The sequence below is a fragment of the Scylla paramamosain genome, chromosome 9, assembly GCF_035594125.1.
Source record: "Scylla paramamosain isolate STU-SP2022 chromosome 9, ASM3559412v1, whole genome shotgun sequence".
Classification (NCBI taxonomy): domain Eukaryota; kingdom Metazoa; phylum Arthropoda; class Malacostraca; order Decapoda; family Portunidae; genus Scylla; species Scylla paramamosain.
The window spans coordinates 23,032,629-23,050,000 of record NC_087159.1 but is presented as its reverse complement, the minus strand read 5'-3'; the positions used below and the strand labels follow the sequence as shown (position 1 = coordinate 23,050,000).

Below are 17,372 nucleotides of genomic sequence, written 5' to 3'. Positions count from 1 at the left end.
CTTACAACATGCCTCGGGATGCAGAGTCACATGCTGTCACAGCATGGTGTGGGAGCAACGAGTGTCAGAGCATGGCATATGTGTGGTGTATATAGGAAACAGGAGCTCTCTCTGTCTCCTCGCCAGTGGCAGCTCCCTTCTAAGGCTCAGATTACAGCTGATTGTCCAGTCTTCCAGCCAACCAGCTGCCTCCTATCCATTTGTCTGCAACACTCTTGCCTTCACTACCACCTCGCTCCTCAATACCAGCTTTGCCAACGTCCATCTTCACTACTCGGTGGTACAGTGCCACCAATGTCACCCCAGCACCACAACAATATGGATGTTCCATTTATCATAACCAATTTCCAAATTGAGGCATCTAGAATAGAAGGGGCATCCCCACCAAATCATAGTTTTGAGTTATTGCCATTTAAAGTTTGTCAGTTTTGATTTTATGATATCTTTGCAAGTAATAGGAATATTCATGTATATTTGATATCAAAAGAAACCTGAGAAAGACCAGAATACATGTAAAAAAATACAAATTCATAACATTATTCTGATCTCAAAAAATTTTAACACTATAAAACATGCACTTTATAAGTGTACACTTAACCCTTTTACTGCTCTATGCTTGCAGCGAGCAGTAGCATCATTTGCTCATGGTGCTAAATGCTTGCTGTGACTTCTAATCACATGTAAATTTCCCTCATACGAGTTTGCTCCAACAACATTTTACATGTCACTTCTCACCCCACAAGCATTGCGAACTCAGTGGGTTTTCCACTAATTTTGATGGAAAATCATATCAGCCTACCGCGGTAGATCAGCGGACAAGTAATTGGCGGATGTTCTTGATGGAAAATCATATCAGCCTACCGCGGTAGATCAGCGGACAAGTAATTGGCGGATGTTCTTGTCCAATATAGCGGCAGTTTTGCATAGCTCACCTATCACTTGACTTATTTTTAGACCAAATGGTTGTAAATTTTGCAGTTGGCAATACTACCCTGCCAACACCCCTTCAACCATCATATCTACTCACCTTTATATGGCTGGCTGCTGCAGTCATGAACAGATGAGGTGTTCACAGACAACACCTGCAAACATGCCTGCATGTTCACAGGAAATACTTTGCTTGCTTGCTTGGAACATTAGCTGTGATGCATAGTTTTAGATACCTATTGTGTGAACAGTGATACAATGTCACAACTGTGTAATTCGCCACTGTGTAATTTTTCATGTGTAATTCGTTGTAAAAGTATGTAGTTTTATTGTTTTTTTCCTTTGTCTCCACATTGCTGTGCAATGCTTATCACAAAATGTACTTTTTGAGATCTGATTGCAGAAAAAAGCTGAATAGTACAACAATTTTCATTGACTCTACATATTACATATGAAATATAACAGCATACATAAATTAATCTTATAGATCTAAGACTCCTCTTTCCAATGGTGCTTTAGTATTTTAGCTGTGATGAATAGTTTTTAAGATACATTGGTTAAAAGAGATCCCCCTGTTGGGCTGCCAGAGTGTGTCTAAGGAGAGGCCCATCTTCCTCACCTCATGCAATGAAAGGGTTAAGCTGGTATAATGTAATATAATACATACTAAAAAAATATATATGAATGTATCAAGGAAAAAAAGTAATTTATTGTAGAATACAGATGATTTTATATAGGTATATATTTTTAATGAATAAAAAAAAAAAAAAGGCCAGGTAAGCTGTTTATCATGTGAGTTCAGACCCCAGTAATTTTTCAAAAGCACTTCCACATGCTCCTGAACCATCAACAAGTAGCACTTGTGTTAGCAATTACAAACAGGACCAACTTGTTTTGCTACCTTAGCTACACCATGCTGTGAATCATAAGCCTTGCCACTTTCTCATTTATGCTTTCATGCTACTGTTTTCCACTGTTCCACATGCTTCTGCCACTTATGAGAGATTCTCATAAGGGCTCATTTTCACTGCTGCTATTACTCATTTTGGCACTGTATTTCTGCAAAATCTGTTTAATAAGCACAGAATTTAGTCAGGGTTTAAAGGGACATCCACCTGTTGATACTAATGCACCAACACTCCCACTCTCGCCCTGGTTGGCTAGAGCAGTGGTGCGGACCATGCTGATTGGCCAGTCAGTGAGGTGGGGATGCCTCTCCTATGTTCAGAGACAGAACATGGCCTGGCAATATTTCATCAAAAAAGAAAGCAACTCTTGACCCTTGGTAAACAGTCTAGATGGTCACAAATTGCTTTACAACGTATGCCTTGTTATAGAGGAGGGTTGCCATCTTTAATTTAAAACTGCCAAAATGGCGGGCATGCTAGATGCCTCAGTTGGTGTATAAAAATTTAGCAATAAAATTAATTTGTTTTCACTACATAAAGAAAAATAATAATTATACAGCTAGACCATAAAAAAGGGATCCACTTGGACTAACAGTTCCCAATTTGCCAAATCAAAGCCCTTCATTAGGGTGCACCACCTTAGTCTTGATAGACTAGGGAAACCAAAAAAAACAAAAAAAAACAAAAAAAAATGCAGCTTTGAATACAAACAATAAGTTGGTAAGTAAAGAGAAAAGTGCAGTATACATAGCTGAAATTTGAATGTGATTTACTCAAAACTAGGTTTGGTGATGTTGCTCCCTTACCTCTGGAGGCCTAATGTAAGGCTGTAAAGTGATAGATGTTTAATCCCCTGAGTGCCAGCCACTTTTGGCCTGAACACACCCCCAGTGCCAACCAATTTTGGATTTTTTTTATCTTGAAAATTCATGTGTGTCTTGAAAACAAGATGTGTATAGTTAAATATTTCTGATAGTTTTGATCCTTTGAAATTTGGTGGATTTTGCACTGTGGAATGAAATCTGGATGATGGGACTGTAGACTTCTGCATTTCACAACTGGCCATGGGGATGTATTTGCAAGGTGCCCAAACCAGCATTTTAGGCTTATTTCAGGTATCAGCATATGAAAGTAGTGAGTATACACTACATTATGGAAGAGTATGCAATTGTTGTTTTGTACACACACATGAGGAACCTTGATTATGTAGAAATAATTCTAAGGCATATACATTTCCGAAATATGTACACTTGAAAATATTTTCTAAAAATACTGTTATACACTGATATATATACACTTACACTAATTTACTCTAAGTATTCTTGTTTTTTCACTCATTTATAAGTGTACCAACAGAAAAAGGACTGACAATAACCCTGTTTCTGTTCTCTCCTACTTTATCTATCCTCATTTTCAGTCCAAACCTGGATGTTGTGTCTATGTGTGCGATGACTTAACCTGCTCTTATGCCCACACTCTTGAATCTTCTGAATTTTCCACCATCTGGCTACAACTACAGTCACTCTCAAACTAACTTTATCTGTGCTGTATACCTCTCACCTAATATTCTAGCTGTGTGCGCCACCACTGTATCGATGAACTTTGCCACCACTTGTTCTGAGAGACTTTTGCTACCACTTTCGGTGAAGATGATCACTCACCAGTGTTCCTGAGTTGATTAGTCACCTCTGTTGTTCTGGATTTGATTGATGATGCTTGTTACTTGTCCAGTCATTGAAGATGCTTGGTAGTGTGGAGAACTGGAGTGAGGCGGTGATTCTGGTAGCTCAGGTCGTGGGAAGTCGTTTGATATTTTGATATGTGTGCGAATAAAGGACGTGGTGACAAGAGTTCTTGATTTAATATATGACTGATTTGTACACACTGGATTCGAGATAAAACCATAACATGGTTACTGATTACACTCTCTCTCTCTCTCTGAATTGATGTGATTTATAACTGAGCAGTGTCTCTCAAGGCTGACTGTGATTGAGCGAAACTGAGTGAGAGACCAAGACTGACTGCTCGTGACTGGGTGACTGGCTGACTGTGTCTGAACTCCTGAATGAACTGATGATGAACCGACTATTGTGGGCTGTATTTATCTGAGCTAAGGAGGAGGATTCTCCATGTCCACCACTGAGGAAAGGCAGACACAGACTGGTATGTAAGAGTGGTTGCTGGCTGGGTCAGGTCACAGCCAGGGCTGGCCTCCAGAGACAAAGAGTGTGAGGTTGACCTCACACCATGTGGTTGGGTGAGGCTGATGTCAGGTCCAAGGGGACCAGAGAATGGAATGCAGAGGTGGGCAAAGTGTCCTGCCACACCCCATCTTCTCTGTTGGGCTCCTCCAATCACAATCTCATATCTGTATACAGTCCTATCACTCCAATCCTTCCTCAGGACTCCCCCAAAGCAGAGGTGATTCTGGTGTTTTGCCTCTGCTAATTGCAGGGATCTGAGAAGGTATTATGCTGATTTTCCATGGAATGACTACTGCTTCCGTGTCAGAGATCCATCTCTGTGTGCTGAACGCATAACAGAGGTGATAGTGTCTGGCATGGAGGCATGCATTCCTCACTCGTTCTCTCTACCTAAACCTCCCAAACCTTGGTTTAACACAGCCTGTTCTTGTGTTATACATGATAGAGAGGTAGCCCACAAAAGGTACTTGAGCCATCCATCACCAAAATCTCATATCCTTTTTTTTATTTCTGCCCAGAATCATGCAAAGTTGTCTGGCATGGAGGCATGCATTCCTCACTCTTTCTCTCTACCTAAACCTCCCAAACCTTGGTTTAACACAACCTGTTCTTGTGCTATACATGATAGAGAGGTAGCCCACAAAAGGTACTTGAGCCATCCATCACCAAAATCTCATATCCTTTTTTATTTCTGCCCAGAATCATGCAAAGTCTGTTCTCCAACTAGCCAAAAACTCTTTCATTAATAGGAAGTGTCAAAATCCATCAAGGTCTAACTCCTCTCATGACTTCTGGCACTAGCCACAAACATCTCCATTAACTTTGCTTCTTTATCTTTCCCTCCTTTATTTCAACCTGATGACACCACTGCCATCTCATCTATTTCTAAAGATGAACTCTTTGCTCAAACCTTTGCTAAAACTCTGCCTTGGATGATTAAGGGCTTGTTCCTCCCTCTCCTCCACCCTCTGACTACTTCATACTACCCATTAAGATATTTCACAGTGATGTTTTCCATACCCTTTCAGGCCTAAACTCTCGGAAACCTTATAGACCTATTGTTCTCTGAAACTGTGCCTCTGTGCTTGCACCTTGCCTAGTCAAACTTTTTCAACTCAGTCTATCAACATCTAACTTTCCTTCCTGGTGGAAGTTGGCCTACATTCAGCCTGTTCCTAAAAAGGGTGACTGCTCTAATCCCTCAAACTCTTGTCCTATAGCTGTAATTTCCTGTCTATCTGTAGTTTTTAATATATTCTCAACAGGAAGATTCTTAAACATCTATCACTTCACAACCCATCTGATCACTAGTATGAGTTCCATTAAGGCTGCTGTACTGGTGATCTTCTGTCTTTCTTTACTGAGTCATAGTCATCCTCTTTTACAGATTTTGGTGAAACTTTTGCTTTTGTCTTAGACATATCAAAAGGTTTTGATAGAGTCTTTCACAAAGCTTTGATTTCCAAACTATCCTCCTATGCCTTTTTTCTGTAACTTCATCTCAAGTTTCCTTTCTGACCATTCTATTGTGGTTGTGGTAGACGGTTGCTGTTCTTCTCTTAAATCTATTAACAGTGTTCCTCAGGGTTCTGTCCTGTCACCCACTTTCTTCCTATTATGCATCAGTGATCTTCTAAACCAAACTTGTTGTCCTATCCACTCCATTGCTGCTGATACCATCCTGCACTTTTCCATGTTTTTTCGTAGATTTCTAATCTTTCAGGAAGTAAACAGTTCATGCAGGGAAGCCACACAATACCTGACTTCGGATCTCTCTAAAAATTCTGATTTGGACAAAACAAACTTAGTATTGTTCAATGCCTCAAAAATTCAATTCCTCCATCTCTCAACTCGACACAATGTTGTTGTTGGTAGACTGTTGCTGTTCTTCTCTTAAATCTATTAACAGTGTTCCTAAGGGTTCTGTCCTGTCACCCACTTTCTTCCTATTATGCATCAGTGATCTTCTAAACCAAACTTGTTGTCCTATCCACTCCATTGCTGCTGATACCATCCTGCACTTTTCCATGTTTTTTAATAGATGTCTACCCTTTCAGGAAGTAAACAGTTCATGCAGGGAAGCCACAGAATGCCTGACTTCGGATCTCTCTAAAAATTCTGATTTGGACAGAACAAACTTATTATTGTTCAATGCCTCAAAAATTCAATTCCTCCATCTCTCAACTCGACACAGTGTTCTAGACAACTATCCCCTTTTCTTCAATGACTGTCCCCTTCTACACTGAGCATCCTCAGTCTGTCCTTTATTTATAATATAAACTGGAAGCTTCACATCTCATCTCTAGCTAGAACAGCTTTTATGTAGTTGGGCATTCTTGATCATCTCCGCCAATTTTTCTCACCCTCCCAGCTGCTATCTCTGTACAGGGGTCTTATTCATCCATGTATGGACTATGCTTCACATATGTGTGGGGGTTCCACTCATATTCTTTTAGAGAGGGTGGTATCAAAAGCTTTTCATCTTATTAACTCCTCTCCTCTGACTATATTCAGCCTCTTTCTTATCACTGCATTGATGCCTCTCTTGCTATCTTCTACCACGATTTTCATGCCAGCTGCTCTTCTGATCTTACTAACTGCATTCCTCCCCCTCTCCCCACAGCTCTGCACAAGACTCTTCTTTCTCTCATCCCTTTTCTGTCCACCTTTCTAATGCAAGAGTTAACCAGTATTCTCAGTCATTCTTCCCTTTCTCTGGTAAACTCTGGAACTCCCTTCCTGCTTCTGTATTTCCACCTTCCTATGACTTGAACTCTTTCAAGGAGGTTTTAAGACACTTATTCTGTAATTTTTGACTACTGCTTTCAACTCTGTTCGGTGACTGGCACCTTAGTGGACCTTTTTTTTTTTTTTTCCAGTTTTGTTGCCCTTGGCCGGTGCTCCTCCTACATAAAAAATCAATACTGATCATTGTTGTTATGGGCATAACTGAGGAGGAGAGATGTATTTGAGATGACAGTAAGAAGTCAGTTTGTCCCTATCCATTTTTTATCCTTGCTGAGAGGCCTTAAGTAAAATGCACTCACTGAGTAGCATGTGCTACAACATCACAAGGTTGGCGTTCTTTTACAGTAGTGATGGCCTTGAGGCTGAGATTAGAGAGGTTGAGGAAGGTTGATAGATTAATATCAGATGTGTTTTCTGACAAGGATCCTGATTTACCACTTTTTTTTTTTTTTTTTTTTAATGTAGGAAGGATACTGGCCAAGGGCAACAAAAATCCAATAAAAAAATATGCCCACTGAAATGCCAGTCCCATAAAAGGGTCAAAGCAGTGGTCAAAAAATTGGTGAATAAGTGTCTTGAAACCTCCCTCTTGAAGAAATTCAAGTCATAGGAAGGTGGAAATACAGAAGCAGGCAGGGAGTTCCAGAGTTTACCAGAGAAAGGGATGAATGATTGAGAATACTGGTTAACTCTTGCGTTAGAGAGGTGGATAGAATAGGGGTGAGAGAAAGAAGATAGTCTTGTGCAGCGAGGCCACGGGAGGAGGGGAGGCATGCAGTTAGCAAGATCAGAAGAGCAGTTAGCATGAAAATAGTGGTAGAAGACAGCTAGAGATGCAGCATTGCGGCGGTGAGAGAGAGGTTGAAGACAGTCGGAGGAGAGGAGTTGATGAGACGAAAAGCTTTTGATTCCACCCTGTTTAGAAGAGCAGTATGAGTGGAACCCCCCCAGACATGTGAAGCATACTCCATACATGGACGGATAAGGCCCTTGTACAGAGTTAGCAGCTGGGGGGGGTGAGAAAAACTGGTGGAGACGTCTCAGAACACCTAACTTCATAGAAGCTGTTTTAGCTAGAGATGAGATGTGAAGTTTCCAGTTCAGATTATAAGTAAAGGACAGACCGAGGATGTTCAGTGTAGAAGAGGGGGACAGTTGAGTGTCATTGAAGAAGAGGGGATAGTTGTCTGGAAGGTTGTGTCGAGTTGATAGATGGAGGAATTGAGTTTTTGAGGCATTGAACAATACCAAGTTTGCTCTGCCCCAATCAGAAATTTTAGAAAGATCAGAAGTCAAGCGTTCTGTGGCTTCCCTGCATGATATGTTTACCTCCTGAAGGGTTAGACATCTATGAAAAGACATGGAAAAGTGCAGGGTGGTATCATCAGCATAGGAGTGGATAGTACAAGAAGTTTGGTTTAGAAGATCGTTAATGAATAATAAGAAGAGAGTGGGTGACAGGACAGAACCCTGTGGAACACCACTGTTAATAGATTTAGGAGAAGAACAGTGACCGTCTACCACAGCAGCAATAGAACGGTCAGAAAGGAAACTTGAGATGAAGTTACAGAGAGAAGGATAGAAACCGTAGGAGGGTAGTTTGGAAATCAAAGCTTTGTGCCAGACTCTATCAAAAGCTTTTGATACGTCCAAGGCAACAGCAAAAGTTTCACCAAAATCTCTAAAAGAGGATGACCAAGACTCAGTAAGGAAAGCCGGAAGATCACCAGTAGAGTGGCCTTGACGGAACCCATACTGGCGATCAGATAGAAGGTTGTGAAGTGATAGATGTTTAAGAATCTTCCTGTTGAGGATAGATTAAAAAACTTTAGATAGGCAGGAAATTAAAGCAATAGGATGGTAGTTTGAGGGATTAGAACGGTCACCCTTTTAAGGAACAGGTTGAATGTAGGCAAACTTCCAGCAAGAAGGAAAGGTAGATGTTGACAAACAGAGCTGAAAGAGTTTGACTAGGCAAGGTGCAAGCACAGAGGCACAGTTTCGGAGAACAATAAGAGGGACCCTATCAGGTCCATAAGCCTTCCGAGGGTTTAGGCCAGCGAGGGCATGGAAAACATCATTGCGAAGAATTTTAATATGTGGCATGAAGTAGTCAGAGGGTGGAGGAGAGGGAGGAACAAGCCCAGAATCGTCCAAGGTAGAGTTTTTAGCAAAGGTTTGAGCGAAGAGTTCAGCTTTAAAAATAGATATGATAGAAGTGGTGCCATCTGGTTGAAATAGAGGAGGGAAAGAAGAAGCAAAGTTATTGGAGATATTTTTGGCTAGATGCCAGAAATCATGAGGGGAGTTAGATCTTGAAAGGTTTTGACATTTTCTGTTAATGAAGGAGTTTTTGGCTAGTTGGAGAACAGACTTGGCATGGTTCCGGGCAGAAATATAAAGTGCATGAGATTCTGGTGATGGAAGGCTTAAGTACCTTTTGTGGGCCACCTCTCTATCATGTATAGCACGAGAACAAGCTGTGTTAAACCAAGGTTTAGAAGGTTTAGGACGAGAAAAAGAGTGAGGAATGTACGCCTCCATGCCAGACACTATCACCTCTGTTATGCGTTCAGCACACAAAGACGGGTCTCTGACACGGAAACAGTAGTCATTCCAAGGAAAATCAGCAAAATACCTCCTCAGGTCCTCCCAACTAGCAGAGGCAAAATGCCAGAGGCACCTTCATTTAGGGGGATCCTGAGGAGGGACTGGAGCGATAGGACAAGATAAAGATATGAGATTGTGATCGGAGGAGCCCAACGTAGAAGAAAGGATGACAGCATAAGCAGAAAGATTAGAGGTCAGGAAAAGGTCAAGAATGTTGGGCGTATCTCCAAGATGGTCAGGAATACGAGTAGGGTGTTGCATCAATTGCTCTAGGTCATGGAGGATAGCAAAGTTGTAGGCTAGTTCACCAGGATGGTCAGTGAAGGGAGAGGAAAGCCAAAGCTGGTGGTGAACATTGAAGTCTCCAAGAATGGAGATCTGTGCAAAAGGGAAGAGGGTCAGAATGTGCTCCACTTTGGAAGTTAAGTAGTCAAAGAATTTCTTATAGTCAGAGGAGTTAGGTGAGAGGTATACAGCACAGATAAATTTAGTATGAGAGTGACTCTGTAGTCGTAGCCAGATGGTGGAAAACTCGGAAAATTCAAGAGCGTGGGCACGAGAGCAGGTTAAGTCATTGCACACATAAACGCAGCATCCAGCTTTGGATCGAAAATGAGGATAGAGAAAGTAGGAGGGAACAGAAAAGGGGCTACTTTCAGTTGCCTCAGACACCTGAGTTTAAGTGAGGAAAAGAAGATGAGGCTTAGAAGAGGAGAGGTGGTGTTCTACAGATTGAAAATTAGATCTTAGACCGCGAATGTTGCAGAAGTTAATGAAGAAAAAGTTGAGGGGGGTGTCAAGACACTTAGGGTCGTCGACAGAAAGGCAGTCCGACCTGGGGACATTTATGGTCCCCTCCCCAGATGGGCACTCCGAGGCTGGTGTAGGAGTCGGAGTCCTCATCTGGGGAGGGGACCATAAACAGCATATGACTGCCGTTTCTTAGTTCTCTGGACTGCATTTTGCTCTTGGCAATTCATCACTTGTATGTTTTTCTGATGTCTTCAAACTTTTCTTTGATGATGAAATGGTTGGCAAGTTATGTGACTGGATGAAGAAAAGAGTTTCATGGCAAAAATGTATACCTTTCTTGCTCAGAACCATTTATATAGTGAAATTAAAGGATGACAAAAACAAATAAAATAACCCTTGAAAAAAAAAAAAAGTTAAATGGCAATTGCACACAACAGAGTAGTGGTGGCCTGTCCCCTTAAACTGTCTTGCTGGGACCACACTGTGCACTTCATAATGAAGGGGTTAAATCTGTAGACACAACCTGACATCATGTTTATTGGATTAGGGTACAGTTATATAACTATTTAGAAAGGGAATAGTATATATACATCATCTGATTTAGTTGACTTGAGAGAATCCTGCAGCCATCAAAGACTAAAACTTATAATTCCTCTGTCTTTAGGTCAGATGGGCGTCCAAAATACCTGGTGGTAAATGCAGATGAGGGTGAGCCTGGCACCTGCAAAGATAGAGAAATCATGCGACATGATCCTCACAAGTTGGTGGAGGGATGTCTGGTGGCAGGTCGGGCCATGGGGGCCAGGGCTGCATACATCTACATCCGAGGTGAATTTTACAATGAAGCTTCCAACATGCAAGTTGCCATCAATGAGGTATGTTTAAAGGTGTCATATCCTTGTTGGGTGTTGGCACCTAGTAGAAAGCTCCTGATTAAGTTTTCATTATGTTAAATTGCCAAATGTATGTTTTATGAACACCATAGAGCCAGTTTACTGTGAATGCATTTGCCAGTTCATATTATGATGGAAAGTTTGATAAGTATAAATATTATAAATTGGATGTTGCCTTTTTTGACTGTTATGAATAAGGTGAATTGTTGATCTACAGTAGGGGGTGGTCCATGGGCCATATATGGTCCTCAGAGGGTTAATGTCAAGCCTGCCACCCTGCTTGGCATTAACATTGGAATCCAACCTGCAAAACTCCAACCAAAAATTAATCAGTTCCGCCAGAACACCATTGCTGTCTTCAGTCCTGAGTGGAAGCTGAAGTACTTCTTCATTGAGGGCTTTGGACAGGCCCAGTGCCTCATAGTATGGTTTGAGACCATGGCTATCTTCAGAGTTCAATGTGTGCTGCCACATGGGAGACAGCACTGGACATCAAACTTTACATCAATCTCTGCTGCTCAGAGGAATGACACTTGACTGTCAGGCAGCTTGCAGAAATTAACTTTGTTCTTTCACAAGCAGACTGCTGAGGTCAACAAGGTGATGTGCACCATTTATTATGTCTCCTGCCTCTTTGCTTACTGGATGTAGCCATTCTTGGATGGGGACTTCATTAAGAAGTGTCTTATTGCTGCAAGGTGAACTCTGTCTAGAACAATGTACTGCCTTTGAGTGCATGACCCTTTCATCCTGCATTGTTCATTATTGCATAGAGATGTCAACACTGTGCACAACTCACTGAAAACTGTGCTCAACCCTTGTCACACCAACATGAAGGACCCTGTCTGGCCGTGAGGTCATTTCTTACCTCCATGTTTGTGAGGAATTCCTCCAGCTTGTGCTGCTGCACAACACCATGGACATCATTAAGTGTTAATACTGATCTTGGATTACTGGTACAAGTACAGAAACAGTCATTAAAAAAAAAACATGCTGAACCATTATGTACATACACAGCTGATGAATGCCCATTGTTGTTATAACATTATGTCTACCCCTTAGAAAACAATGTAAGTCTAATGTAAGGATGAACTAAGTCCAGATTGTAATCTAGTTTGGCCTCCTTAAACTTGGTAAATAAACTGAGATTTTTTTCTAGCATCATCCCATGAAACTTTCTTTGGCTCTTCTTCTTCTTCCTTACTTTAATTCTCTTTTGTCTCCAAAGCAACAGGATTTGTCACTCTCAGAATAATCTGCTGGTCAGTCTGCTCCTCAGTCATTGGTGGATTTTCGTTCACAAAAACAGTGGAAAGACAAACATGATGGTGTTAACATAATAGATTCATTAACATATTCTTATTTTTTTTAATTCTGTGCCTTTTACACTTTAGATCGTTAATGTTCCTTTCCTCTCCTCCTTACTCTGGTACTTTATTCATATATTCTAAGTTTATACCAAAAATATTCTTGTATGCACCACTCACACCATTGTACCCATGGGTGCTGTAGCTAGCAGAGAAGCCTACACGACAACAGACAATCACAGTGCTCCAGCATAATTTTTTAACTTGCTGCATGCCAGTAGCTTTAGAAAATATGCCAAAAGATCAGATAACTTTCAGAAGGGACAGTTTTGGTATTTTGCAAAAGTGCTGAAACATTAGGTTTTCCAAAATGTTGGATGCTGAAAGACAGGACTTTTACTGTATAGAAGGACAGGAAATTACACCAGTAGGTCAGTAGTTTGAGGGATAAGAATGGTCAGCCTTCTTAGGAACAGATTGAATGTAGGTAAACATCCAGTAGGAAGAAAAGGTAGATGTTGAAAATTGAAAGAGTGACCAGGCAGGGTGTGAGCATGTTGTCATGGTTACAGAGACAGTAGGAGGGACCCCATCCATCCCATCCATGCCATTGAGGGCATGGAAAACATCTTTAGGCACAATCTTAAAAGGAGGCATGAAATGGTTGGAGGGTGGTGGAGAGGGAGGAACAAACCATGAATCATCCAGAGTTGAATTTTTAGCAAATCGTTGAGGGAAGAGTTTAGCATTTGAGATATGAGATAGCATTGGTACCATTAGGTTGAAGTAGAGGAGGGAAAGATGAAGAAAATTGTTGGAGAGATTTTTTGGTGCTGCTCGTTGCATAGGGAGTTAGATTTACAAAGATTTTGACTTTTTCTATTGATGGAGTTTTTGGCTTGTTGGCATAATTCCAGGCAAATATGGAAAGTGCATGAGTTTCAGATGAAAGGCTCTGCTACTATTTGTTGGTACCTCTATCATGGATAGCACAAGAACCAAACCAAGTCTTAAAGGGTTTAGAGCAAGAAAAAGTGAGGAATATAATTATGCCTCCATGTCAGACATGATCACCTCTTGTTATATGGTCAGCACATACAGAGATGGGTCCCTGACATGGAAGCAGTAGACATTCCAGGGAAAGTCAGAATAGTACCTACTTAAACTCCCCCAATTAGCAAAGGCAAAATGCCAAAGTCACCCAGAGGAGGAATTAGAGTAACTTGACAAGATGCAGATATGCAACTGTGACTAGATGAACCCAACAGAGAAGACAGTGTGACAGTATTAGTAGAAGTATTAGATACTGGGAAGAGTTCAAGGATGTCTGTCATATCTCTAAGACAGTCAGAGATAAAGGTAGGATGCTGTACTAGTTGGTTTAGGTCATGGAGGTCTTCTCTGTTGGGCTTCTCCAATCACAACCTCATACCCATTTCTTATCCTATTACTCCAATTCCTTCTCAGGTATTTTGCCTCTGTTAATTGGTGACACCAAAGAAGGTATTATTTTTATTTTTTATAGAATGATTACTGTGTCAGAGACCCATCTCTGTGTGCTGAGCACACAGAGTAGGCATACGTACCTCATTCTTTCTCTTGTCCTAAACCTTCCAAACTTTGCATTAATTCAGCCTGTTATCGTGCTACACATAATAGAGAGGTGACCCACAAATGGTACTTGAGTTTTTCATCACCTGAATCTCATGTGCTTTATATTTCTGCCCAAAATCAAGCTAAGACTGTTCCCCAACTAGCCAAAAACTTTCTCAATAGAAAATGTACAAACTTTTCATGCTAATGTAGAAATATTTGAGGGAGACATCAAGACACGGGTTGATATCAGAAGATTAGTCTGATCTAGAGACATTTCTTGCATTCTCCACTGATAGGGACTCTAAGAGGGATTCTAAGGCTGGTATAGGGAGGTTCAGTGATACAGGCAGTTCCATTTGAATTGCTTGTGTAATGAATTCTTATATAAATAACTAAACACATAGCTTACAGCAAATAAGGGGTTGGGTTCTGTGACCCTTATCAGAGGTAAGTTTTCAAGCTAAAGCCTATGATACCAAACACAACAAATGTCTCTTTGTTATAAAACTGCCAATAAAGCAACCTGAAAGAGAAAACAGCATGCAAAGAACATGATTTCATGTTAATTAAACATATGAAATGTGCAAAATGCTCACAAATGTATAGCTAATGTATCAGGGAAGGTAACTTGCTCACCACTCTTGTTCCTTTTAAAAGTTTCCATCTTCTTTGTGAGTGAGTAAGTGCTTAGCCTTACTGCTAGGATTCACACTGAAACTCATTGGCCACTTGGGAGAGATAGTTAGCACTTGAGAAGCAAAATAAGGCACATTCACCATGTGGTCAGTCACATACACAAGACGGCACCAAAGACCATGAATGAAAGAACACACCAGCAGTAACACTGTAACACATCCAAGCACCAATTAGTCACATAAAGGACAGTACACTGTACTTGAACTTTATTGTAAATATGCTTGCAAGCTAAATGATGATATATTACTGTTATAATAACAAGTAGTAAGGCTGTAAGAGTGTGAATCTGAGAGATACCAAGTTCAGTTTAAAAGAGGACTGGTGAGAAAATGCATTGTAGGTAAGGAACAAGGGAGGAGTGTGTGGTTCTCATTCAGTGGTCACAAGCTCATCCCTGTGGATCTGAATCATTGCACATCACCATACAGCCCAGGAGGGTGTAGGAAAGCACATTTTAAATTTTGTAAATTTATTCGCCTCAAAGTGAAGCTCATTTCATTGGATTTTTGTGCTCGTATAAAGAAAATAGTTCCTAATTTACACATTTCATGTCCTTGGTTTCTTGTGTAACGGGGTCTCCCTGTATTGTTAGAACCATTTTTATTTTGAATGAAATGTGTAATGTTTTAGATGCATGTACTGTAATGTGAAGGAAGACAGTTATTTTAGAGAGCAGGCTGTAACTCCATCCTTGTGTTGTGAGAAATAAAGGAAGTCACAGTTGGATCAGAGGCAAGTTCATAGCACTTACCTTCTCCAGTGCTTATGATACCCCCCTGGGAATAATTACAGTTTCATTATGTGTTTACTGCCATATCCTTACCCACGAAAAGTGTATTTAATTGGAAATAAAAAAGCAAGGAAGAGTATTTAAAGCATGATATATGGGCCTTAACAAAAAAGTTAAAGGATGTATTAGTTTGCTTAGATTGGAAAATGTTAAAGTATTATGTAGCTAGGATAACCAACTGCCACAATTATTACCATTATTTTTGCTCTGGAAACAGGTTAGATAGTAGGTATTGTGGTAGCTTGCTTCAGCAAATCATTCCTCTTGTATTGTAACAATTTATAATCATGAAACATTATGAAGTACTTTGTAGGGATAAAGCATTTTTTTTATTTTTTATTATTATTATTATTTTTTTCATGTAGGAGGGACACTGGCCAAGGGCAACAAAAATCCAATAAAAGAAAATGCCCACTGAAATGCCAGTCCCATAAAAGGGTCAAAGCAGTAGTCAAAAATTGATGGATAAGTGTCTTGAAACCTCCCTCTTGAAGGAATTCAAGTCATAGGAAGGTGGAAATACAGAAGCAGGCAGGGAGTTCCAGAGTTTACCAGAGAAAGGGATGAATGATTGAGAATACTGGTTAACTCTTCTGTTAGAGAGGTGGACAGAATAGGGGTGAGAGAAAGAAGAAAGTCTTGTGCATTGAGGCCGTGGGAGGAGGGGAGGCATGCAGTTAGCAAGATCAGAAGAGCAGTTAGCATGAAAATGGCGGTAGAAGACAGCTAGAGATGCAACAATACAGCAGTGAGAGAGAGATTGAAGACAGTCAGTTAGAGGAGAGGAGTTGATGAGACAATAAGCTTTTGATTCCACCCTGTTTAGAAGAGCAGTATGAGTGGAACCCCCCCAGACATGTGAAGCATACTCCATACATGGATGGATAAGGCCCTTGTACAGAGTTAGCAGCTGGGGGGGTGAGAAAAACTGGCGATGTCTCAGAATGCCTAACTTCATAGAAGCTGTTTTAGTTAGAGATGAGATGTGAAGTTTCCAGTTCAGATTATAAGTAAAGGACAGACCAAGGATGTTCAGTGTAGAAGAGGGGGACAGTTGAGTGTCATTGAAGAAGAGGGGATAGTTGTCTGGAAGGTTGTGTCGAGTTGATAGATGGAGGAATTGAGTTTGAGGCATTGAACAATACCAAGTTTGCTCTGCCCCAATCAGAAATTTTAGAAAGATCAGAAGTCAAGCGTTCTATGGCTTCCCTGCGTGAAATGTTTACCTCCTGAAGGGTTGGATGTCTATGAAAAGATGTGGAAAAGTGCAGGGTGGTATTATTAGCGTAAAAGTGGATAGGACAAGAAGTTTGGTTCAGAAGATAATTAATGAATAATAAGAAGAGAGTGGGTGACAGGACAGAACCCTGAGGAACACCACTGTTAATAGATTTAGGAGAACAGTGACCGTCTACCACAGCAGCAATAGAACAGTCAGAAAGGAAACTTGAGATGAAGTTACAGAGAGAAGGATAGAAGCCGTGGGAGGGTAGTTTGGAAATCAAAGCTTTGTGCCAGACTCTATCAAAAGCTTTTGATATGTCCAAGGCAACAGCAAAAGTTTCACCAAAATCTATAAAAGAGGATGACCAAGACTCAGTAAGGAAATCCAGAAGATCACTAGTAGAGCAGCCTTGATGGAACCCATACTGGCGATCAGATAGAAGGTTGTGAAGTGATAGATGTTTAAGAATCTTCCTGTTGAGGATAGATTCAAAAACTTTAGATAGGCAGGAGATTAAAGCAATAGGATGGTAGTTTGAAGGATTAGAACGGTCATCCTTTTTTTAGGAACAGGCTGAATGTAGGCAAACTTCCAGCAAGAAGGAAAGGTAAATGTTGACAGACAGAGTTGAAAGAGTTTGACTAGGCAAGGTGCAAGCATGGAGGCACAGTTTCGGAGAACGATAGGAGGGACCTCATCAGGTCCATAAGCCTTC

At 40.8% G+C, this 17,372-nt stretch overlaps 1 protein-coding gene across 1 annotated transcript in view; it reads left to right on the top strand.

Moving 5' to 3' along the window:
* LOC135103717 (NADH dehydrogenase [ubiquinone] flavoprotein 1, mitochondrial-like) overlaps positions 1 to 17,372 on the top strand; it is a 119,736-nt gene that overhangs the window by 72,138 nt on the left and 30,226 nt on the right. The window contains exon 4 of the mRNA XM_064010347.1: positions 10,815 to 11,025. Within this exon, the coding sequence (XP_063866417.1) occupies positions 10,815 to 11,025 (211 nt within the window). The remainder of the gene's footprint in view (positions 1 to 10,814; positions 11,026 to 17,372) is intronic.